This window comes from Ursus maritimus (assembly GCF_017311325.1).
Source record: "Ursus maritimus isolate PB19 chromosome X unlocalized genomic scaffold, ASM1731132v1 scaffold_X1, whole genome shotgun sequence".
Lineage (NCBI taxonomy): Eukaryota > Metazoa > Chordata > Mammalia > Carnivora > Ursidae > Ursus > Ursus maritimus.
The window spans coordinates 44,930,287-44,954,715 of record NW_024423319.1 but is presented as its reverse complement, the minus strand read 5'-3'; the positions used below and the strand labels follow the sequence as shown (position 1 = coordinate 44,954,715).

General features: G+C 41.5%; 2 protein-coding genes across 2 annotated transcripts in view; both read right to left on the bottom strand.

Annotated features, from left to right (window-relative positions):
* Nucleotides 1–747, bottom strand: part of TCEAL8 (transcription elongation factor A like 8) — a 3,870-nt gene extending 3,123 nt beyond the window's left edge. Inside the window, exons 1-2 of the mRNA XM_040629756.1 lie at nt 624–747; nt 140–212 (exon numbers count right to left, since the gene is read on the bottom strand). The gene's annotated coding sequence lies outside the window, so the exon portion shown is untranslated. The remainder of the gene's footprint in view (nt 1–139; nt 213–623) is intronic.
* Nucleotides 748–18,143: 17,396 nt separating this feature from the next.
* Nucleotides 18,144–19,776, bottom strand: LOC103674814 (transcription elongation factor A protein-like 5). The gene is made up of 2 exons (XM_008703778.1): nt 19,712–19,776; nt 18,144–19,045 (listed from the first exon to the last, which is right to left on the bottom strand). The coding sequence occupies exon 2, from the start codon at nt 19,016–19,018 to the stop codon at nt 18,398–18,400; it is 621 nt and encodes a 206-aa protein (XP_008702000.1). The 5' UTR covers nt 19,019–19,045; nt 19,712–19,776; the 3' UTR covers nt 18,144–18,397.
* Between the last annotated feature and the right edge of the window lie 4,653 nt (nt 19,777–24,429).

The following is a 24,429-nucleotide window of genomic DNA, read 5'->3' as shown; positions in this document are numbered from 1 at the left end:
GCGCTTAATCCGGATGGGGAGAGGTTGTGGCGACCCCAGGATGGGCTTTGGTGTCATCCACGTACTCACACTCCCACTCCCACCCCCACCCCCACCCCTACCCGAAGGGACCTGAGGCAAATTGCACCCTTAAACTGACCTGCAGGGATCCAGGGGATTTTCCTGCCTCCTTCCCTCACTCGATTGTGTCGCGCCCAAAAGACCACAGAGTCCTGCAGACCGACAGGAGTGCTTGCTGAGCGAGCAGGCCAGTACCTGAATCACCGGTCCCTATCACGATTCTAGGCCTGGTTCGTCTAAAGTTGTCCCACGTTCTCATCCTCTCCTTCCTTTTAAGGCAACCCCGCCCTCCCTCCCGCATGCCCACCGGTTCCCTGCAAGCAAGGGAGTGGGAGACGCCAAGTGATTTCCCCAAATTGTTTCTGTGTCTCTCTAGGGACCCTCAATTGGCTACCGTTCTCCCTCTCCACCCCCACCCCCACCCAAGAGCCCCAAATTTCCTGCACAAAAATGGGAGTTTGGCAGGCTGTAATGTTGGGAAAACAGTGGCGACCCCGCCTGGCTTCTGCTCTCTGGCTCCCAGACCCGAGGGTCCCCAAGGCAGCGCCTGCTTTTATACTGACCTGAAAGGATCCCGGGCACTTTTCTCCTTCTCCAGCAATACGGAGCTGCTCCAGGGAAACAGGCCCTGGACTATAAGGACTTCTGCACACGTCGACTCCTGGTCACGTGAGGGTCGCGTCATCAATGAGCTCCAGTCTTCAGTGACCCCTCCCATTTCACACTGCAGCCCGCCCCCTGCATTCCCTCCACTTGATACTGTCAATCTTTTTTCGTATTTGCCAATCAGAGACAATAGAACTGGTATCTTCTCCCTGCAGTTGCTATTCGCCTTTCTTGGATTGCCAGGGAGGATCAGCTTTTAGGGGTTAATCGACCATTTCTCCTTCTTTGGGGAATTATCTCTTTCTCTCTCTGATTCGAATTTGCCCACCTCCCCTCCTCCCCCAAGACCTACAGTCCACCATTTCCCCAGGAGTCCCATCAAGCATGAAAATGGGCGAAGGTGGTAGATGGGGGGAGGGGTGGGGGTAGAGGCGCATAGAAAAGAATGTAGGAGTGAGAGTGTGGAATTTTTTTTACTAGTTCTCTTGAATTTTGTAATGTTTTAAGCATGATATTAAATGATCATGATGTTTTACAATGATGTTTAAAAAAAGATGCTACATAATCAATATTTGACACAATATGGAGGACAAAATAGTTTTATCAATTTTTAAGACTGGGGAAAGTTTCCTAATGGCTACAAATGAAATGAGAGTTCTCACAACATATTGATGTGTTAGAAAATTTTTTTAGATCTTATTAAAAGAGAACCTTTAAAAAAAACTGACTCCCAGATTAATCTGTGCAAAGAAGACCGTTTTTCTCTTGTTAGCAATTTTATATAAGTAATCCATTGCTTTTTCTCTCTCTGGCTGAACTCAAGTTATCAACTGTTAGATGTCGGACCTTTTCAATGATGACTGCTGGATGGCTTCCACTTGGGTTTCAAATAGGCTTCAGAGAGACCTCTTACATCCTCTAGGATCTGATTCCTTGTTAATCCGTTGAGTCCCCAGAAAAGCCTGCTTTCCTCAGAGTGAACTTTATTTTGGCACTCAAATAAATATGTTGGAAAATAGCTTCCGTACACTCACAAAGCCCTGAGAAAGGAGAGAGTACCCTGTATTTCACCATTTGGTGTGAGGCTAATTAGCAGGTAGAATTTTCATTCATTCGTGGCACTCTTGAGATATTCTGGTATCGTTCACTTTGTTCCATTAAAAAAGAGAACTATCAACATGCGTAATTGTTATGACCAGAAGCAGAGAGAACATCATTGCTGTAAAAAAAAAATTAGTTAAAAGAGGAAACTGATATCCCAACAACCCATAATCCACTGGTACTTGGAAGTGTGTTGTTGCCAGAAATGGCATCCTGGCCAGTGCAGCCAGCTGGAGAGTCAGGAGAAGGAGAAAGTGAGGGATCTTTTGTCTAGGATGGTCACGGTGGGATGCGGCAGCCAACAACCAAGCCTGCCATAGGAAAGGAAGGGTTCAAAAAATAAATATTTTTGCTGGCTTAATGTTTTATCATTTATATTTAAGCATGAAGAATTTATCCCACAGTTAAGGGATATATTTTCTATTATTCAAGAGAGTTTTTAATGTAAATATAGCCAATGAATTGTAAGGATGTAATCATTAACTACCACTAAATGTTTCCATTCATTCTTTTCTGATGTTATATTTAATGGGGGACAACTCTGATTTTTAAAAAATTACTAAACAACAAAATTGGCCCTTTTCTGTGTGTACAGTTCTGTGAAGTTTAACAAATGCATAGATTTGTGTGATCAACACCACAATCAGGATGCAGTTCAGTCACCTCCCAAAAAAACTCCCTCGTGCTACCCCCTTGTAGTCATATCTTACCTCCTTCTCTGAACTTTGGCAACCACTGATCTATTCCCAGTTCCTATAATTTTGTCTTTTTCAGAATGTTACATAAAAGAAATCTACCATATATCATATTTAGAGACTACTTTCACTCAGCATAATGCCCTGGGAAGTCATTTAAGCTGTTTCATATAGCAATAGCCCATTCTTTTCTTTGTGCTGAGTAGTATTCTGTTATATGGATGTTCCAGTTTATTTGTCCATTTATCCACAGGACATCTAAGTTGTTCCTAGTTTTGCGTAATTATGCAAAGAGCTGCTAGAAACATTTGTGTACAGATTTAGGACCTTATTGCCTCACGCCTGACTGTCAGGGAAACTCCTTCTCTGACCTATCTGCCTTCAGTGCCTCCCCCTCCCTCTCCAATTTATCTTGCACGTTACCATCAAACTAAACTTTACTCTTCCTTATTCTTGACTTGTTATTTTCCTACTCGAAGGCCTTGGATGGTAACCCCACCATCAGAGAAGTAAATCCTACTTTACTCATCCTGACATTCAGTATTGATCTGAATTGAACCTGAGGACACATGTTCCCAGCCTTGTCATACACTTCTCTACCGCACCAAAAGGAACTCTTTTTTTTTTTTAAAGATTTTATTTATTTATTTGACAGAGAGGACAGCAAGAGAGGGAACACAACAAGGGGAGAGGGAGAGGGAGAAGCAGGCTCCCTGCTCAGCAGGGAGCCCGATGCGGGACTCGATCCCAGGACACTGGGATCATGACCTGAGCCAAAGGCAGATGCTTAACGGCTGAGCCACCCAGGCACCCCTCAAAAGGAACTCTTACTCACTGGGCCCTAAGTATTCCTTCTTCTATCTTTGTCCTCACAGGCCATTTTTTTCCTTGTGATTGCCCTCCACCTCCTCCTAGATCCTGGTCCCGCTCATTCTTAGGAGCCCAGACTTCATCACCCAGCCTCTAAAGCCACCCCCACCAGAAGTGATCTCTCCCTTCCCTATCCATGCTGCACAACGGTCTGCACCCCTCATATTGCCCTTAGGAAAGGTTGTCTTGTACCTTTGCCCTTTCCTGTGAGTTTAGGGGAAGGACATATCTAACAAGGCAGATGGTCAGAGGTGGGTTGAAAATGGGGTGTGAGGAGACAGGCTCCAGCTCACATGCTGCTTGAGCGGCTCTTGTAATTTGTAATGGTGCGTCTCCCAGAAATCTCAGAGTTTCAGAAGGAGCTGTTTGCAGAATGACTCACAGGTGTACCTTCTTTCTGTATGCACAAAAATTAGAGCAGAAGTGTCATTGTCCCCTCCTCTGCTTATTCTGCCTCCGTGTAGTCGGAGCAACTTTAACACCATTTTTATGGCACTATCAATAGAGAATATTGACTCTGTTTTCCTAAATACTCACAAGACAGACATCAGTCACCTCACTGGTACACACCTGACAGCCAGATCATACAGGTCTCTACCTTTATTGTTGTCCCTGAGCAATTTCAGTGCATCAATATAACACTTAGCTACCTTTGAAATTAAGTTCATCACAGTAGCTTTTAAATATAAGTCAATTTTTGAAGACAATAGCGTTATATTAAAGTAAAAACTATTTTTAAAACAAAATGAAAAAGGTGCATATATTAATTTTAACAATAAAGACATGAATTCTAGAAAGTAGACACCCCGAGCTTCTGACCCAATCACTGTCCTGTTTTCATGCACCAAAAGGGCACTAGGGATAGCAACAAAGCCCAACGTCCTTCAGGTGGTATGAGGGGAGAAGACAGGAGGAAGCGTTTTACCAGCCAGGAGCTCTTGTACAAGACTGTGGTATCCAGAATATTGTTTTCTATGTTCCCTTTAGAAGTCACTTCCATGGCGTTTTGTTCTGAGGCTCTCTATTCAGCAACTCCTCCCGCATATTTCTTCACTGCTGTTTCAAAGCTTATCCAACAGCAGAGCTTGAGACAGCTATTCCTCTCCCTCACTTCTCGAGCATACTCTATATGTGTTGGAAACATTGTTGCCAGCGTGGCAAAATCTGCTCCGGATCCAAAGGTTTGGCTGCATAGTGTGGACTCAAGGTGGCCACCACCTAAGATGATTTACCCTTTTAGAGCACAAGTAAACACAACACAGTAGGTCTTTGTTCTGTGGAGGGTAGTGTGCTCCCATTCTGGTAAGTGGAGCACGAAAACCTGATTTCCAATTAGACTGTCTCTGTTTCAGAAAGTAAACTCTTCCACCATCCCTCCCTACTATGTTCCCTGATATTTGGAAATTTGGCATGGATAAGTTTCAAAAGTGTCACAAACCATTCAGAATAGCAATTGGCCACGTCCAAGCAAATGAACCTAACTCGAAGCACAACTACTATGATACTTTTCATCTCTTCCAGATGATTTGCCCACTTCCTGAACTCACAGCTAAATGCTACACACATTGTGGATTATTGTGGCAAAGGGTTTGAGTTATCGAGGCATAATGCTATTACAAATTGCTGTGAACCTAAAATGCTGTGTCATAACCACAGCCATTTCAGATGTCCCCATGGTATCCATGTTGGCTGCCATAATAAGAATCCCTGAGCTGGACTGCTTAGACTTTTAATATGTGACAGTATGCTTAAAATCCACCCAGCTAGATTCTCTAGATTGCTTTGTGTAATTAAGCCTTGAGATCTGCATCTAGATAGAACCTCTTGCTGGGTTCAGGGGAGGCACACTTCGGCTGTACTAAAGCTCGGGCCAGGCAACTTTTTTCTGTGTCACAAGCTGAGTTGGAGAGAGAGTGCCCTTGCTGTATGCTGAGGTGCTTTTAAAAATTAAATTTATAATGAAAAAGTCTGTGCTGGCCTCTTGATTCTGCCTTGCTTGCCTGTCCTACATTATCCTTTAGACCCTGTACTTTCCCAGCCTAACACTTTCACCCTGTTTTGTTGGCTTTCTACTTTGTATCCCTCACTTATCTGAAAATGCCATCAGCACAAAAACTTTATCTGGTTCAACTTTGTAACCATTCCAATGTTGAAATATTAAGTTGGTGGAAACAATTTAAATTTGCATCGATATGGGAATGATTAACTAAATTATCCATACCATGGCAATTGTGCAGATAAAAAAAGGAATGAAACAATCATATAGGAGTGACATTGAATTATATTAAAATTATATTTTTTGAGTGAAGGAAGTGGCAGGTGAGTATTTAAAGAATATTGTTTCATGCAATACACATAATAAAAATACACACACACACACCCCTAGTTTATTAAGTAGTTTCAGTTTTCTGGCATAACATGGAATGATTTTATTTTTTTCCAGTAATTGCTGTCAACCACAGTCTGTCAAATTCTCCCTTTCTCACTGAATAATGAATTCGTGTAATGACATTTCAGTTTGTTTCCTCAACTATTCAGTCACTTTCATTCGTTAAAAGAGTTTTATTATGGGTTCTTGAAACTCAGCCTGGTGTATTTTTTAAACTTTGTGTTTTGAAATCATTTGAGTTCTAAAGAAGAGTTTTAAAGATAATACAAAGCATTTCCATATACCCTACACCCAGCTTTGCCTAATAATCATGCTACGTTTATAAAAACAAAGAAATTAACTTTTGTGCAATACTGTTAACTAAATTACAGACTTTATTCAGATTTCTCCAAGTTTCCTACCAATGTCCTTTTTCTGTTCCAGGATTCAACCAGGATACAAAGTTGCACTTAGTTAACATGTTTTTTTAGTCTTTTGTACTCTGTGACAGTTTCTCAGTGTTCCCTTATTTTTCATGAACTTGACACTTTTGAAGAGTGAGGTATTTTGTAGAATGTTCCTCAAGTTGGGTTTGTCTGATATTTTTTCTCATAATTAGACTGGAGTTAGTGGTTTGGGGAAGAATATCACAGAGGTGAAATGCCCTTTTCATCACAATATCAGGGTTACATGATATCAACATGACTGATCGCTGGTGAAGTTAATTTTGATCACTTGGTGAAGATGATGTCTGCTGCATTTCTCCACTTGTAAAGTTATTGTTTTTCCCTTCTGTTCTCTATTTGTTAGAAGCAAGTTACTAAGTTTAGCTCACATTACAGAGGGGAATTAAGTTCTACCTCTTGGAGGGAGGAGTATCAAAGAATTTGTGGATACATGTTTGAAAACAACCATAGTAACTAATAAATATTTGGGGCCAGATATAATTTGAAACTATGCAAATATTCTGTGGATTTTGCCTGCAGTGATTATTACAGTGATGTTCTGATAGTAAATTTTTATATTACTCATTTCCTTCTGTATTTAATACTTCCAAATTATTCTGTAAGGAAAATTTATTTGTCCTCCCCTGTCCCATTTATTTATTGATACAACTACTTGTTTCTATCAGTATGACTCATGAATTTTTTAATTAAAAACATTTTTAAGGGGGGGTGAGGGGCAGAGGGAGAGGGAAAGAGAATCTTTTTTTAAAAGATTTTATTTACTTATTTTTCAGAGAGAGAGCACAAGCAGGGGGAGGGGCAGGCAGAGGGAGAAGCAGGCTCCCACTGAGCAAGGAGCTCGATGCAGGACTCGATCCCAGGACCCCTGGATCATGCCGAAGGTAGGTGCTTAACAGACTGAGCCACCCAGGTGTCCAGGAAAGAGAGAATCTTAATCCATACTGGGTGTGGACTCCGACATGAGGCTCCCTCTCACAACCCTGAGATCATGACCTGAGCCCAAATCAAGAGCCCTATGCTTAACCAACTGAGTCACCTAGGCCCCCTTAATGAATTTTTAAATCTTTGGGGTTATAATTCAATAGGATCATTATTTGATTTTTTGCCCAGATTATTCCAGCCTTTGCCACTAGGGGGTCTTCCAGGTTGGCACACCCTCATCCTTTTTCTGCTTCCATGCTTTCTGGTACTACAAGATGTTCCAGATTCATCTTGTATTTTCCTTTTCCTTTCTTTTTTTTTTTAAAGATTTTATTTTATTTATTTAACACAGAGAGACAGCCAGCGAGAGAGGGAACACAAGCAGGGGGAGTGGGAGAGGAAGAAGCAGGCTCCCAGCAAAGGAGCCCGATACGGGGCTCGATCCCAGGGCTCTGGGATCATGCCCTGAGCCGAAGGCAGACGCTTAATGACCGAGCCACCCAGGCGCCCCTGTATTTTCCGTTTTTTCAACCCAATAATCAGCTATTTCTCCAAGCAGTCTTGGTTATGTTATTGGATAATCATATTTAGTAATTAAGATCTGAATGCAAGATATTTGTGTTGCTACTGGAGTGTCATTGTTTCTAGGACTTCTCAGCTGATAGAACAAGGAGATGTATGTATGCTAAATATGGTTTGTCTAAAGACATACCTACATTTATTTATTGTGTCTGTATCTCTCTCCTTGTCTCTCCCTCCCTCCCTCTTCCTTCCCCCCACATAAGTTCATACTTATACATGTGACTCATCCATTATGACAAGTATCCATTTAGCTTTCTCTCCATTTAGTACTTTTAGTTAAGTACTCTCTATACCTAGTGGGACACAAACTCACAACCCCAAGATCAAGAGTCACATGCTCTTCTGACTGAGCCAGCCAGGCTCTCCAATCTCACCACTTATTTTTTTTTTAAGATCCTACATACTTATTTCAGAGAGGGAGAGAGAGCGTGTGTGAGGGGGCAGGTGAGTCAGGGAGGGACAGAGGGAGAGGAAGAGAGGGAATCTCAAGCAGACACTCCGCTGAATGGGGAGCCCCGTGCGGGGTTCAATCTCATGACCCTGAGATCATCACCTGAGCCGAAATCAAGAGTCAGACACTTAAATGACTGAGCCACTCAGGCACCCCTCCACTTTTTTTAACTTCTATCTCTGACTGTGAGAAACCTGGTTCTCCTTATATATGATTTATTTACTTATTTATTTAACCTTAGTATATAGTTAAAGTAATTTCAGAATTGTTATCATGTATCCCTGTAAGAAACAAATTTCCCAACCAGAGCACAGAATTTATGTACAGCTCTTTTTGTCCTGAGCTTTATAACATACAGCCAAAACACTGTTTTCTAAAGCAACTTGGTAAGCTCTTCCCCCCTCCCTTTCAGTGAGGGTAGGGCATGCATCTATCATACAGTGACTCAGGTTTTCATGATATATATTTTTTCATCCTTTTGCTTTCAATCTATTTATGAATCTAAAGTGTGTCTCCTGTGAACAGCATAGAGTTGGATCTTTTTAAAATTCCATCTGACAATCTCTGCCTTTCATTAAGTTGTTCAATTCATTCACATTTAATGTTATTATTGATATAATTGGAATTATTTCTGCCAATTCGCTTTTTGTCTGTCATATGTCTCATGTATTTTTTGTTCCTCTATTCCTCCTTTCTTTCTTTTTCCTTACATTAATTGAATATATTTTAATGAAGGATTTTAATTTCTTTAATGATGTTTTCATTATATATTTTTCAGGTGTTTCCTTCGTGATTGTCCTAGGACTTGGCATTTACATCTTAACTTACCAAGATCTATTTCATATTTATATTAACTAAATTCCAGTAAGATATAGAAACATCATTCCCATACAGTTCTATTCCCTTTTTCCACTTATTGTGGGAATATTGTTATACATATTGCATCAAAAAATGTTATAAGCCTATCCATTGTTGTCATTATTACTTTACATAACTTTGTGTCTTTTATGGAGGATGCAAAATGAAGGATAGCAAGTATATATCCATAGAATTATGTTAGTCTTCTTATTTATCTGGTTCTCTTCTGGTTCTCTTCATTTCTTCAGGGATATCTTAGTTACCTTATGGATTCATATCCTTAGCCCAATACAGCTTTACCCCCGCCCACCTCCTTTGTGCTTTTATTGGCAGATACATTTCTGTTCTATATGTTATAGACTCAAACAACACATTGCAAATGTATTGTTTTAAACAGTTGCTTTTCAAAATCAGTTAAGAGAAGGAAAGGGAAAAATATGCGTTTGTACTGTCTTTTATAATTACATAATTACCTGTATGTGTGCTTATTTTTTCATGGATTCAAATTACTCTCTGGGGTTATTCACTTTCAGAACTAGAGGACTTTCTTTTGTATTTTTGGTAAGGTGGGTATGTTAGCAACAGATTTTTTTCTGTCTTTTTTTTAAATCTGAATACGTCTTTATTTTGCCTTCATTTTTGAAAGATATATTTGATGAATACAGGATTGCTGGTTAACAGTTTGTATCTTTGAGCAATTTGAATATGTTGTCCTCCTTCCTTCCGGCATCTATTGTTTTGATGTCAAATTAGCTCTTAATCTTATTTAGGTTCTTTCATAAGTTAGGAGTCATTTTTCACTTGCTGTGCTCAACATTTTCTCCTTGTCTTTGGCTTTCAGCATTTTTACTATGCTGTGTGTGTTTGCCAGTCTCTTGCATGTGTCCTACTTGAAATCCACTGAGCTTTCTGGATATGTAGATGAATGTTTTTCATTAAATTTGGGAAGTTTTCAAACGTTATTTCTTTGAATTATTTTCTACTCCTTTCCCTGTCCTTTTGGTATTCCCATTACATGTATGGTTGGTATGATTAAGAGTGTTCCATATTTCTCTGAGACTCTGTTCATTTTTCTTTTTTCTCTCTCTTCTTTAGAATCTTAGGCTTCACAAATTCTTTCTCCTGCTAGCTCAAATCTACTGTTGAGCTCCTCTCATGAATTTTTTATTTCAATCTGTACTTTTCAGAATCTCCACTTGTTTCTTTTTATACTATTTATCTCTTTATTGATTTTTTTCTACTTGATGTAACATTGTCATCATACCTGCCTTTACTTCTTTAATCACAGGGTTTTTTTCATTCTTTGAATATATTTATATTGAAGTTTTTGTTAAATTTAACATCTGGTCACTCCCACAGACCTGCTTTGTTGCCTGCTTTGTTCCTCATATATGGGCTTACTTTCCTGGTTCTCTTCATGTCTTGCAATTTTTTCAGATAATATATTTTAGCAACTCTGAGTACCGTTTTTTTTTTTTCCTCTGGGGCTTATTAAAATTGTTGTTTGCTTGTTTGTTTACTGACTGGCTATTTTAGTCATGTCCATTTCTTCCCTGCTATGTGAAACCTCATGTTGCTCCCGAGAGAGCACAGCATTGGGTATGCCCACAGTCACTGTGGGATGAAAGTGCTTTTGTCAGTCTTCTTCACTGTCTCTTTCCCTGAACACACTTAACTGTTAAAGCTCCACTAATAGCTAGTTGATTGTCTGTTGTTTTTGAAAATGCACTGGGACATAAATTACTTCATAGATTCGTGGTATAACATTTGGTCTTCTTTTCAGAGATAGAGATAAAACTCTACATAGCTGTCTCTTTCCCTACTTCTCTGGTAAACTAGCTGGCCTGACATTTAGTTATATCTCTAATTAATCTACTGGCCTCCTCCTAATTGCATTTCACCACAATCTTCGTGTTTTTATAGTGCTTTTAGCCTTCAACTTCTCTATACTGTGTGACAGTTCCTTTGGAAAGAGATTGGGCTCTCTGTTTCAAAGACTGCCTCTCCCACCGGGAAAAATCTCTGTTACAAAGCTCTGGATCTAGGGATGGACACAGTGGCACAGTTCTCTCTAAGTGACACTCCTGCTTTAGGATCTGTGCATTTGACTGGGGATGCCCAGTACCTTCAAGTCTTTTTGGCTTGCCTTTCCCGGGCAATTGGGGCTCCAATATTCTTAGCACACTGTGCTGGAGGGAGAGCTTCTTTCTGATAAATGAGGACTGGGCAGAAGGGAGCCCCCACCTTTCATCTACACTCACCCCGAACTTAGCCTGAGCAACAGATAACTCAAGACAGGATGAGAAATTCCATCTCTCCCGAAAAGATAATGTGACCCTTATGGATGTGAACTGAGGTGAGGAGACCTGTGCTCTTACCTGTACCCTGTAGGCATGTGGTTTCCATCATGCTGAGCTGGGAGGTGGGAAGGAAAGAGAAAATCTTGGTTAAAATGTCACAGATCCTCATTGTTCTTATTGTTTTAGTAGATTTTCTTAAAGAAATATGGCTTTTTTTCTTATTTGCTGTATGCCCTTATGGCCACTTCCAAAGAATTTAAATGGTTATATTTTAAAAATAACTTTCAGGGATGCCTGGGTCTCTCAGTCAGTTAAGCATCTGCCTTCAGCTCAGGTCATGATCCTGGAATCAAGCCCTGCGTCGGGCTCCCTGCTCAGCGGGGATCCTGTTTCTCCCTTGCCTGCCACTCTCCCTGGTTCTGCTTGCTCTCTCCCTCTGTCTGTGTGTGTCAAATAAATAAATAAAATCTTTAAAAAATAACTTTCAGCAATTTCACTGGGGAGTGGATTCTCAGAGCTCCTCACATCACCATGCCAGAAGTGGAACACCAACCACAGTTATTTTAAATTCCCCGTCTGATAGTTTCAAGACCTTTATCATATCTGATTCTGGTTCTGGTTATTGTTTTGTCTCTTCAGAATGTTTTATTTTCTTGTCTTTCTATATTTCTTATAATTTTTACCTGAAAACTGGATTTGTATAAGACAGTAATTACTGGGGTAAATAGAATTTATGACTGAAGATAAACCTGTCTTTCCTGCTAAGTTTTTAGTATGGAGGTTTGCTTTAATCTAGTTAGAAGCTTGGCCGAGTTTGATGTTTTCTTCCCATTGGCTTTGAGTCTTTCCAGTTGGCCTTGCAGTTTTCTTTGCTTTTCTCAGAAAGAATGTGTTTCTCGCTGTCCTCCACCGTTATTTTTACTCAATGTTTGTCAGTGTGGTGTTGAGGAGAGGGACAGGCATACTCTGATGTTCCGATCAGGTCTTCATCTTAGGCAAGCACTATGAACCTGAGTTTTAGTGATGTAACCTTCACAAGTGTTCATGGTTCTCCTTCAGAAACAATGCCGAGCCTAGCACACATGCCTTCATAGAGCTTTTTGTTTTTTGGTTTCCTTTCCCCAGCTGCAGTGGGTTTCCACCAGTGTCTTCAGGATATGGGTTTTGTTGTCCTTCCTGCAGATTAAGTCTTTTTGTTTGGTGGGAGAGTTTGATCTGGTTGGAGTTTCATCCTGAGTGACAGCTGTCTCTGTCTCTTAGCTGGCACTACGGAGCAGGCTTTCTCAGATTCTCCCAGATCTTACCTGGGAACACCTAGTGAAGTTCCCGGAGTAAAACCTGAGTGTAAGCCCTTTATGTCCAAAGCCCTCAGGGACTTCACACACTTATGCTAACCCTCACTCAGTCTTTAGAAATTCATTAGCAATTTCTAGCTAAATTTTCTTACTGGTCTACATGTTGTTTGGTAGTGTCTATCCCAGAGAAGCAGATGCTCATGTCCTATTTCACCCTCCACGAGTCTCTCTCTAGATTTTGGGATCATTGTTTGCCCTGTGAACTCAGTTCTCTGATGGTTTTAAGAAAAATTGCTATTTTGCAGTTTATCCAACTTTCTTTCCTGTTGTAGTGTGAGTGCCATTCTTTTCAGCTCTTCATTTGGAGCTGAAACCAAAAATTGTCTTGTTCATTTACAAATTAAATAACATTTGATTTAAAGTTCCTTTTGGTTCCCATAAGCAGCATAAACTTGTTTGCTCTAGTGGCTTGCAGTGGACAGGGAGTTGGGGCCTATTCTCAGGAACATTCATTTCCTTACTCCAAAAGCATTTACTGAGTTTAGGAAGATAGTGAGGGAGAAACAAAGTAGCTATCTTTTATTATATGACTGTCCTTAGCAACATGGGTCATTGTTGACTCATTGTGAACAGGCGATAGGCTCAGTAGTCTCCAGTGACAGGAACTCTTCATTTTCAGTCATAAAGCTTTGTTTTTTCCCCCTGCCCTCTTTCCCTTTGGAGTTTGAAGGAAAATTTTGTAGGGGTGGAAATTAAACTCCATACCACAGAACTTAAAAGCATCGCTCCCTTTCTGAGCCTGCTACAACTGGATTTGACCAGATAATTTGAGTTTGAAGTAGAAAGGTTGAACCTTTCTCTCAGAGTCCTTTGAAATAGCCCCCAGAGCAATAAGGGTGCGGATGCAGTTAGGACAATCACCCAGGCACCCTTGAGCAGACTCCCAGAAGGGCCTTGATTGCGCCTGGGCCTCTTTTGATGGTTTTGTGGTGACGTTAGTTCTGTACCTGCCTGGTACAGGACTTCTGATGTTTGAGTCATCCTAGGCCCAAAAGTATAGGAGACCCCAGGCAAAGGGGGCTTAAAAAGGCATGTCATCCTCCAACTCAAGGAGAATACCTACATGTACTATAGGCATAGCCCATGACTTGGGGACCAAGGCAGTCAAGCTGTGAATTGGCATTAAATGCCTTTTAAAGGCAGTAATAATGGAGGAAGTAATGCCATTCCAAGCGTTGCTCTTTAGGTCTGTCATCTGAAGAAATATTACCACTATTCTGACATCTTATATTTTTAGAAGATTTTATTTATTTATTTGTTGGGGAGCACAAGCAGGGGGGGAGCAGCAAGTGGAGGGAGAAGCAGGCTCCCCGCTGAGCCAGGAGCTGATGCGGGACTCAATCCCAGGACACTGGGATCATGACCTGACCCGAAGGCAGATGCTTAACCAACTGAGCCATCCAGGCGTCCCTATTCTGACATCTTAAAGGATTGGTTGGTTAATAGGATGAAGATAAAATTCAAATCCTTCTGTTTAGGAAAGCAAGCTAGTTAAGGATCATTGCCTTAGAGCCAGATAAACCTAGGTTCCAATATAGGCCCTTTCCCTTATCGGTGTGTGGCCTTGCATAAATCACTTAACGCTCTTTGAGACTCAGTTCAGTCACCTATATAGAAGGCATAATAACACTTCTCTCAGAATTGCTTGTCAGAATTAAAGAGCTAGAAATACGAAAAAAATGGACTGTGAACAATAGTGATCTATATCACTTCTAGACCACAGTGTGGAAAAATGAGTGTGAGATCTCCACGTACTCTTTTCCTCTGTTGCAGTGCTATCATGTTCAGTCTGGATCTCTGGGAAACTAGGGAGAGCAGAACCTCATCATCCCCAGTTCTCATGAAGTTTGAGAAATAAATCTTTGTTGTGTTAAGCCACTGATATTTTGGGGTTGGTAGCTATCCTAGCATAAGCTTAACATAAGCTTAGCCTAACCTGACAAATGCACAAATGGTCCTCAGAGTTAAACAACAGAATCACTGGAATGCTTGTTACAATACACGATAGATACGATAAAGCTATACTGGGCGGCAGGCAATAGATGTGGGGATTGTGATGGTAAGAGAGAACTACTCGATTATCCTATCAGAGAGCCAGTGGATAATGACAAAAGTTAACACGTCAGGAAATAGCAGTTACAAGTCATACATCTGATAAGAGATTTGTGTCCAGAGTAAACAAAGAACCCTTACAACTTGACAATAAAAAGACAACCAACCCAATTTTAAAATGAGTCAAGGATTTGAATAGACATTTCTCCAAAGAAGATATACAAACAATCAATAAACACATGAAAAGATGCTCAACATCAGGCGCCTGGGTGCCTCAGTCGGTTAAGCATCTGCCTTCAGCTCAGGTCATGATCCCAGGGTCCTGAGATCGAGTCCCACATCAGGCTCCTTGCTCAGTGGGGAGCCTGCTTCTCCCTCTCCCTCTGCCTGCCTTTCCCCCCAGCTTGTGCTCTCTCCCTCTCTCTGTAAAATAAATAAATAAAATCTTAAAAAAAAAGAAAGAAAAGAAAAGATGCTCAACATCATTAGCCATTAGGAAAATGCAAATCAAAACCACAATGGGATTCCGCTTTATACTAAGATGGCTAGAATAAAAAATACAGGCAATGACAAGTGTTAGAAAGGATGTCGAGAAGTTGGAACACTTGTACACTGCGGATGGGATTGTTAAAATGCCACAGTTGCTTTGGAAAACAGTTTGGCAGTTCTTCAAAAAGTTAAACATAGAGTTAACACATGACATAGCAATTCCACCCCTAGGTATATACCCAAGGAAATAAAACACGTATTTAAATGCAAAAAGTTAACACTGCTGTACGTTATGTATGAAAGTTGTTGAGAGTAAATCCTGATAGTTCTCATCACAAGGAGAAACTTTTTCTTTTTCTTTTTATCGTATCTATGTGAGATAATGGGTATTAACTAAATTCATTGTGGTAATTATTTTACAATATATGTGTTTTATAATATATGTACAATATATATGATATGTATATCAATCCATACTCTGTACCCCTTAACTTATATAGTAATATATGTAAATTATATTTCAATAAAACTGGAAAAAATTTTAATTTTAAAAACAAAAAATTGAAAAAAATATTTTTCTTCTTCCAGCAGAAATGAATAACTAGCATGTCAAATACTACACATCTGTGTTTACTTTAAAACAGACAAAAGTCAAGTATGTTAAATTTAGAGTGCCTTTTCATAGAGGGAATCAAAGCATACAAATGAAGTTAAAGCAACTTTGGAGGCACCTCTGGGTGGCTAAGTCAGTTAAGCATCTACCTTCGGCTCAGGTCATGATCCCAGGTTCCTGGGATCGAGTCCAACATCGGGCTCCTTGCTCAGTGGGGAGCCTGCTGCTCCCTCTATCTGCCACTCCCCCCACTTGTGCTCGAACTCTCTCTCTCATTCTCTTTCTGACAAATAAATAAATAAATAAATAAATAAATAAATAAATCTTTAAAAAAATTGAGCAATATTTGGACATAATTATCAGCATGCACTACGGTTATCTACATAATAAACTAAAGCAGAGCTATCATTTCTGTACTTGTAAATATTATATTTTGTCTTCTCCATAAAGTTTATTTTAAAAGGCAAAAAAAACACGTACAAGAATTTTTAGTACTGATATACACTACAATGTAGATGAACCTTGAAGACTTTATGCTACATGAAAGGCTGTGAATTGTATGGTTCCATATATATATATATATATATAAATAAAATATCTAGAATACACAAATCTGTAGAGACAAAGTAGGTCAGTGCTTAAGTGCTTGTTAGGTGCGGTGGGGGGAGAGAATGGGAACACCATTATATGCTAATAAGTATGAGGTTTCTTTTCAGGATGATGGAAATATCCTGGAACTAGATAATGATGATGGTTTCAGAGCTCTGTTATACTAAAAACTACTAAATCGTACACTTTAAAAGGGTGAATTTTGTGGTATGTGAGTTATATTTCAATCAAGCTGTTTAAAAAAAGAAATAGCAGCATAAACATATTATTCAGAAATATGGAAGTAAATACTAGAAAAAGCCAAAAATGTTTATGGTAGTTGCCTCTGGAGGATGAGAATGTGAAATGGCAAGGCAGACTGAAGTTTTTAATAATAAATTATTTTGCACTATTGGATTTTAAAATTTGTTACAGGCATCCATTTGATAAAAACAAAAATTTGCTAAAAACAAAGGACACACACACAGGCATTTTGAGGACAAGTCAAACAAGATTCTGATACACTGGGTCTGAGATGGGAACCAGGGTTCCGAATTGTTGACAAGGTAGCTACGTGATTTTAATGCAGGTGGTCTTCTGGAAGCTAGCAAACTTTGAGAAACGCTACCATATCCAATGTTAAAATCATGAGCAATGAATTTTCATATAACCCGTCTCCTGTTGTGTTCCTTTTGGAGTGGCAAGCCTCAGTTGCTGAAGAATGATTTTATGTGCTCAGGGCTACATATTCAATCAGGGACAGAACTGGACCAAGAGTTGAGGCCTTCTGACTTGATAATTTATATATTGTATTCTATGTTGTGGGTACCAAAATCAGTAAGATAAATTCCTTGCTTTGAAAACAGCAAGTCTAATGGGGTAATTATGTCTGAAAAATATATTACTTAAAACTTTCAAAAGCATTTTCCCACATTTCCTGGCAGGATTAATAACACTACAGTACAACATGAGAAGAGGCATCTTCTCCACACTTCGGCAGGGAACATAGAGGGGATTCAACTCAGCAGAGACTCCAGGGAAATCAAAGGGGTTTTGTTACCTTGAGGATTCCAGCCCACCACCAGCACTGGGGCCCTTTGGGAAGGGTGTAGGACCCATGAGAAGATGCACAGTGCACATCAGACATAGTATTACCCAAGGTAAAGTGGCACCCACCTCTTAGCTTCCAAGACTTATTCCTGGACACCAGTGAGATTTCCTTCAGCCCTCCCCCAAACATCTGACAGAGTTCTGGCTCTGCTAGTACAGGGCAGAGGGTAGGAGCCAGCCCAACACAGCTCACACTCATTACCTCATCTGATCTTCTCCATAGCCCTGGAAGAGAAGTTTTATCCCCATTTCACAGATGGTAAGACTGTTTGTTACAGCAGTGGATCTGTAATCACTGCCGGGCTGATTCCTCCAGCTTCGAGCCCCAGAGGTGATGCGAGTTTTACACATCGTTTCACATCCAGACAACAGGAATTTTAAGTGTCTCCACTGCCTTCGTAAACTTACTGAACTGTTATTTTGATTGCTCGGTATGTATTTTCCCATTTTGAAAATCTTTTATTGTTTACTTTATGACAAAAGTAATCTATGTTTTTTTAAGGAAAAAAAGCAGATGAAAGAAGATAATCTCTTCCATTGCCACTACACAGGGAAAACCACCATTTCTCTTTTGATCTACTCAATTTCATAGTTTCCCCTACTCATGGATGTATTATGTAACTATTTTTTTTTCAAAAATGGGCTGATGCATATATGTAGTTCTGAAAACTTTTTTTATTAATATTTTACAATGTACCACGAACATCTCTCTTCCATGCACATGGGCGGAAGTCCCCTACTGAAAGACAGAGTGCTGCAGGTGGGTCAAAAGGCTGCTGGTAACCGAGAGAGTGACACCTAAAGCAACGTATCAGCATAAGGTTAAAGCACATAGCCTGGCAAATGCCTGCCAGGGAAAGCAAGGTTGGCAATATTGTCATCAGAGAGATCACGATTAAAGGCCAAAGGCATTAAAGATATGGAACATCTTCTAAGTCCTTCTGGCCCCTACCTCCGCCCCTCATTCCTCTGACACCCCGCTGCCCCCTTGGGGCAAACGGATCCGGTACATCTCTTTGCATCCAGTGAAAACCACCCATTTTCTGTTTTTTCCTTAGCTCTTCCTGAGCCCTTGACATATCTCCACATTCTCTCATCATCTCCTCACTGCCCAAGTGCCTTTCCTGTAAGTTCTCCTGATAGTCCTTGGGGGAATCGTCCGTTCCCCTGTCTGTTTTTCTTTTTGCTTTCCTCGGCACGTAATCTTCAGCCGGGCGCTTTTCGGCAGCCCGTGGCTCACCCTCGGGTTTTGCCAGGGATTCTGGCTTGCCCTCACTGTGTGGTTTTCCCTCATCTTTGGACTTGCCCTGCTTTTCTTGCTTTCCCTCATCTTCTGGTTGTCCTTCATCATCTGGCTGCCCCTTATTCTGGAGCTTTCCCTCATGCCCTGGCTTCTCCTCCACTTCCAGCTTTTCTTCCTCATCTGATTTTCCTTCATCTTCTGTATCGACTTCATCTTCTGGCCTTCCTTCATTTTCCAGGTTCCCTTCATTTTCTGGCTTTCGTTCGTTTTCTTTGTAGATCTTTTCCATGTTGAGATGCTCCCTCCTTTGCCTGTCCTAGGAAATAAAAAGGAGGACTCAGATTGGGGGAAACAAAGCTTGAAAATAATTGCCTTTTATGATTTAGGATTTTCCTCACCCCATCCCGAATTACAGGTGCACTCCCACCCAGACATTTTTTCCTTTCCTTCCCACTTCACACATGTTTACATGATTACACCCTTACACAAACTCCCACAGGTGCTTCTTTCTCTATTTAAGTGGGGTGTGCAGAGAAGTGTGTAAGAGCAGCTTTGTCCTTAAACTTTGCTCTGGCGTTAGCTATGCCCGTGACAATTTTAACTGCGTAGTCCCGACTTACACTGACCTGTAGGAATCCTGGCCAGTTGCTTTTTTCCCTTGTCTGCAGTTTTAAGACTTCTAGAACCTCAGACACAATAGAATAATGGCCTCTTCTCAGATTTCAGGGCTACTCTAATACCTTCAAGGGGCTTCACAGAGGCCACGCTTCCTGTCTCTCACTTCCTTGTTCTCCCCTCGGTCCTCAACAGTCATAAAGCACCGTGTTTCTTCCCTGAGAGTCCTGACTGAGGCCACGTATTCTGAGACTGCAGTAGGGTGGCCTGGAGGAGGGTTGGCAGGGAGTGGCCTCCTCAACTTCTGCTCAAGCTTAAGTCATTCTTACTCCCAGTGGTTCCAGGACAGTTACTTTCTCCCACTGACCTGCACTGGTCCTGCAGGTCTTTTCCTCTCTTGTCTGGGTTGGTGCCTACAACCACAGACCTGAAGACCTGTGGAGAGACAGGAGACAGGGTGAAGGAAAGGTCGAGAAGTGAGCGACTGGCAACTGGGACGCTGATTCTTGTCACACTATAGTTGTCCAAACTTTCCTAAATCCCGCCACCCCCTTGCCCTTCCCTTTGCTTCTCTGATCCTCACTCTACTGCACCCCCTAACAGTCTCCATTTTTCTACCACTGGGCAGTGGCAGAGAAAGTTTACTTCCCAAAGGTTTCTATGTTTCTGAATCCTCCTCCCAAATTTCTTTCTCACTTGTTCTTGACAAAAATGAGGGAGGTTCAGGACAGTGATGTTCAGAAGCCAGATCCTGCTGTACTCAGTTATCTGCCTCCCAAACCTCCCCCTCCAGGGTGCCCAGATAGCACAAAACCCATCATGGTCTCTGAAAATGGTGACGGGAGAGTAAGGGGGCAGGGCAGAAATGTCCAGAGCATTCCTGACACCCCTTGCCTCTCCACATACACAGAAATACCACGTTTTCCGACAATGCAAGAAACAAATTATTTCCAAATTCAGTAAACATTTGGCTCATGGTATCTTCGCTCAGTCCTCCCTAGTTCAGAAGCCACTCCTCCGCAAAAGGGAGCTGGTCTCCAGAACGAACCTCTGTCCCCCTCCCTTGCAGCACCTCCCCCTCCCCCCTACTTGCAGCCCACCATTTCCGGCTCCAAAATGGACGGAAGGTGAGGAAAAGATGCAGAGAGCGCAGGCCCTCCCCACCTCGGGTTCACAGGCTGTGCCCTCTCCCGCTGCCCTGCAGAGATCAGGCCATTTCCTCGCTATCGCCGTCCCCCTCTCCCGGCCCTCTCCGTCAGTGAGATAGCCTACCTCCTAGGAGATCCCAACGGGTACCCATTCTCAACCCCTGGTCCCTCTCCATCTCCTCCCGCCAAGCCCTCCGTTTCTTGCACCAAACATATGGCCATCGGGGAAGGAAGGGGTAGAGAGAATCCAGTCCGGGACCCGCTCTGGTCTTTGCCCTCTGCCACCCCCCACCCCAGGGGTCCGCAGGTGCCTGTGGATTTGTGGTCATTCCAAAGAGATGCCTCCTTCTCCTCCCATTTCTTTCTGCCATAAGCCCACACTTACCCAGGGAAATAAGAGATGGTACCCAGATCTCTCCCCCAACACTCATACAATTTCCTGCGCCAAAATGAATGGGGGTGAGAGGGGGTGGCATCTGGAAAGCACACCAGATTCTCTGTAGCCTCTGCCAGTTACCACCCCTATCCCAGCGCACCCCCCGCTTCTCCTCCAGCTTGTACCTACCTGCAGGGCTCTAGGGCAGTTGCCGCTCTGTCCCTCAGTCTGAAATCTTTCTCCACGGAAATGGGGAGCTGGTACCTGGAGGAGAGGGACTTCTGCACACGTCGGCTTCTGATCACGTGAAAGAAACGTCACCAGTGGGCTCGGGTCCCTGGTTCCCCTCCCACCAGCAGAAAGTGCGTCAGGAGCCAGCCCACTTCTTCCCTTGACTAGCCCGCTCCCGCCTCGCAGCGCTGAAGTCCCCTTCTTTCACGGCTTTTTTTTTTTTTTTTTTGGTCTTTCCTAATCCCACAGGTCAAATGTGGCCCCTTCTCTCTGTGGTATGTGTTTGTTCTATCTTATCAAGGAAGGGCTACATCTCCTAGGGCAACTGGCCATTGGTACATCTTTGAGGAATTTTTTCTTTCTCTTCTTTGATCTCAAAGCACCTACCCCCTCAATCTACTTCTCCACTCAGCCACTGATGTTCATTTCTTCTCTCCTCCAGACCTTCATACAATAGGTGCATGGTGGATTGGCAGGCAGGGAAGCAGATAGCTGAAATGGGGATTTTATTTGCTCCTAAATATTTTTTCCAGTTTTATTTAATTTACTGCCCCTCAGCATGGATTATTCTTATAAGCAAAAAAATTAAATAAACCTATTTTCATTTGGGGCAAAGAATGTGTTTAAGATAGAACCCCCCCAACAAGATTCCAAAATTAAGTTCATTGCATTAATTTTCACTATATAGAAAATGGATTCAGTTAGGTACACACAAAATATTTTTCTTAATTTTCATAAATAGGTAGTTCTGTCATGTTCTACTAACAATACATGTGTTTATTGTGCCCAAACAATCACTGAGTGTTAAGTAGACTCTCTGGAATCTGATGGCAGACACAGTATCAATCTTGAAAATTTGGCCCATGGCTATCTTCTTTCAGAGATTTAGCTGTTGTGCAAAGGCAGCTGAGGATCTGGGGGATGCAGACATGGTCTGATTTTTCCTGTCCTTTCAAGAGGCGAGGAATATGCAATTTCCAGGCCCCTTCTCACCTTCCAGAGGCTCTCATCCTTTGCATACAAGAACCTGACTATTGCTCACTCTAAAACATACACGGAGAGATGACCAAGGTGTCAGGAATGCTCTGGACATTTCTGCCCTGCCCCCTTACTCTCTCGTCACCATTTTCAGAGACGTGATGGGTTTTGTGCTATCTGGACACCCTGGAGGGGGAGGTTTGGGAGGCAGATAACTGAGTACAGCAGGATCTGGCTTCTGAACATCACTGTCCTGAACCTCCCTCATTTTTGTCAAGAACAAGTGAGAAAGAAATTTGAGAGGAGGATTCAGAAACATAGAAACCTTTGGGAAGTAAACTTTCTCTGCCACTGCCCAGTGGTAGAAAAATGGAGACTGTTAGGGGGTGCAGTAGAGTGAGGATCAGAGTAAATGTCTTTGGATCCTTCCCTCCCTCCCCCAAATTCCCACAGAAGTTAGTCAACCCCAGCAGAGATGGAATGCTGTCCTGACAATTGGAAACCAGAACAGATCCCTTCCATACTCCTGCAGCAGAGGGTTTCCATAAAGCCCAGAGAAGTGATGGCTGAAGGGAGAGCCTCCATGCTTGGCCGCTCTCTGCCCTTATTCACAGTGCCCAGGGAAGCTTCTCTGACCCTGTCTGCTGCCAACCACTAGACTTAGGAGGTGCAGCCTGATGGATTTCTCAACTCCAATATCTTCACCTTCAGGGCACCTGGGAGGAGCCTAGCCACGCTGCAGGATTGCTGCCTCTCAGTCCCTACCCACTGTTGTGCCCTCTGAGTCAGATTTGTTTCGGTGTCTAAGGAAGTCTGACATGCTGACTGTACTGATTGACCTAGACCAGGTGTTCTCAACCGAGGAAGTCTGCGGACCCCCTGAAATGATATGCAAGTGTGCATATGTTTAGAAGATAGTAGAGTAGGTACACTTGTGAAAAGATCTGTACCCTAGGAACCTAAGAAACCCTGACACATGAGCAGATTGACATCCTGAAGAAGCAGAAGCTATAGGTAGAGAAAAGGCAGAGGAGATGGAGAATAAGCTATTTGGGGTGAGATAGAAAAAGGAAGAAACAAATAGCAGGTGAGCTATGTTAAAGGGAGAGAGCACTATCTCCTTGGGTTCCAGCGTTCTTAACTAGAGAATCCTCTGAATCCCCTGGAATTATATTCAAAATGATGTGTGTGTGTGTGTGTGTGTGTGTGTGTGTGTGTGTGTGTGTGTGTGGTTGGGGGAGAGATGAGATACGTACTTTGTTGCTGGGTGTATGCATTTGCCTAGGATCAGATCCATTGGTATCATTGGATGCTCAGAGGGGTATGTGATATAAAGGATGTGAAGGCGAACTGGCCTAGAGAACATACTTGTATACATCTTTTTTCAAATAAGACTATATTTTAGGAGACATTAACGTAACATAAAACTTAGCCATTTTAAAGTGTACAACTGAGTGACATATAGTGCATTCACGATGTTGGGAAACCATTTCCTCTATCTAGTTCCAAAATATTTTCATTAACTCTGAAGGAGACCCCATACCCTTTACTACTAATTTTTCCCTTCCTCCAGTCCCTAGCAATGACTAATCTGCTTTGTCTCCATGGGATTACCCATTTTATATATTTTATATAAATGGAATCATGCAATATGTGACTTTTTATGTCTGGCTTCTTTCGCTTAGCATGTTTTCAAGGTTCATTCACATTGTAGCATGTATAGTATTTCATTCCTTTTTATGGCTGAGTAATATGTCATTATATGCTCATATTGTATTTTGTTTATCCATTCGAACATTGATGGATATTTGGGTTGTTTCTACATTTCAACCATTGTAAATGCTGTCTTAAACACTTCTGCATAAGATTTTGTGTGGATGTACATTTTTATTTCTCTTGGGTATATATCTTAGAATGGAATTGCTGGGTCATGTGGTAATTCCATGTATAACTTTTTGAGGAAATGCCAAACTGTTCCACAGTGGCTGCAACATTTTGCACTCCTACCAACAATGCGTGAGGGTTCCCATTGCTCTACATTCTCAAAATCAATTATTAATTTTTCATTTTTTCAAATTTTGCATTTTCCTAATGACTAATGATATTGAGCATCTTTTCACATATTTATTGGGTATTTATGTATCTTCTTTGGAGAAATATCTATTCAAAACTTTTGCCTATTTTTTATATTGGGTTGTTTGTCATTTTCGTGTTGAATTGTAAGAGTTCTTCATATATTCTGGATACAGATCCTTTCCAGATATATGATTTGAAAATATTTTCTTCCATTCTGTGGATTGCCTTTTTACTTTCTTGATAGTGCCTTTTTATTCACGTAAGTTTTTAATTTGT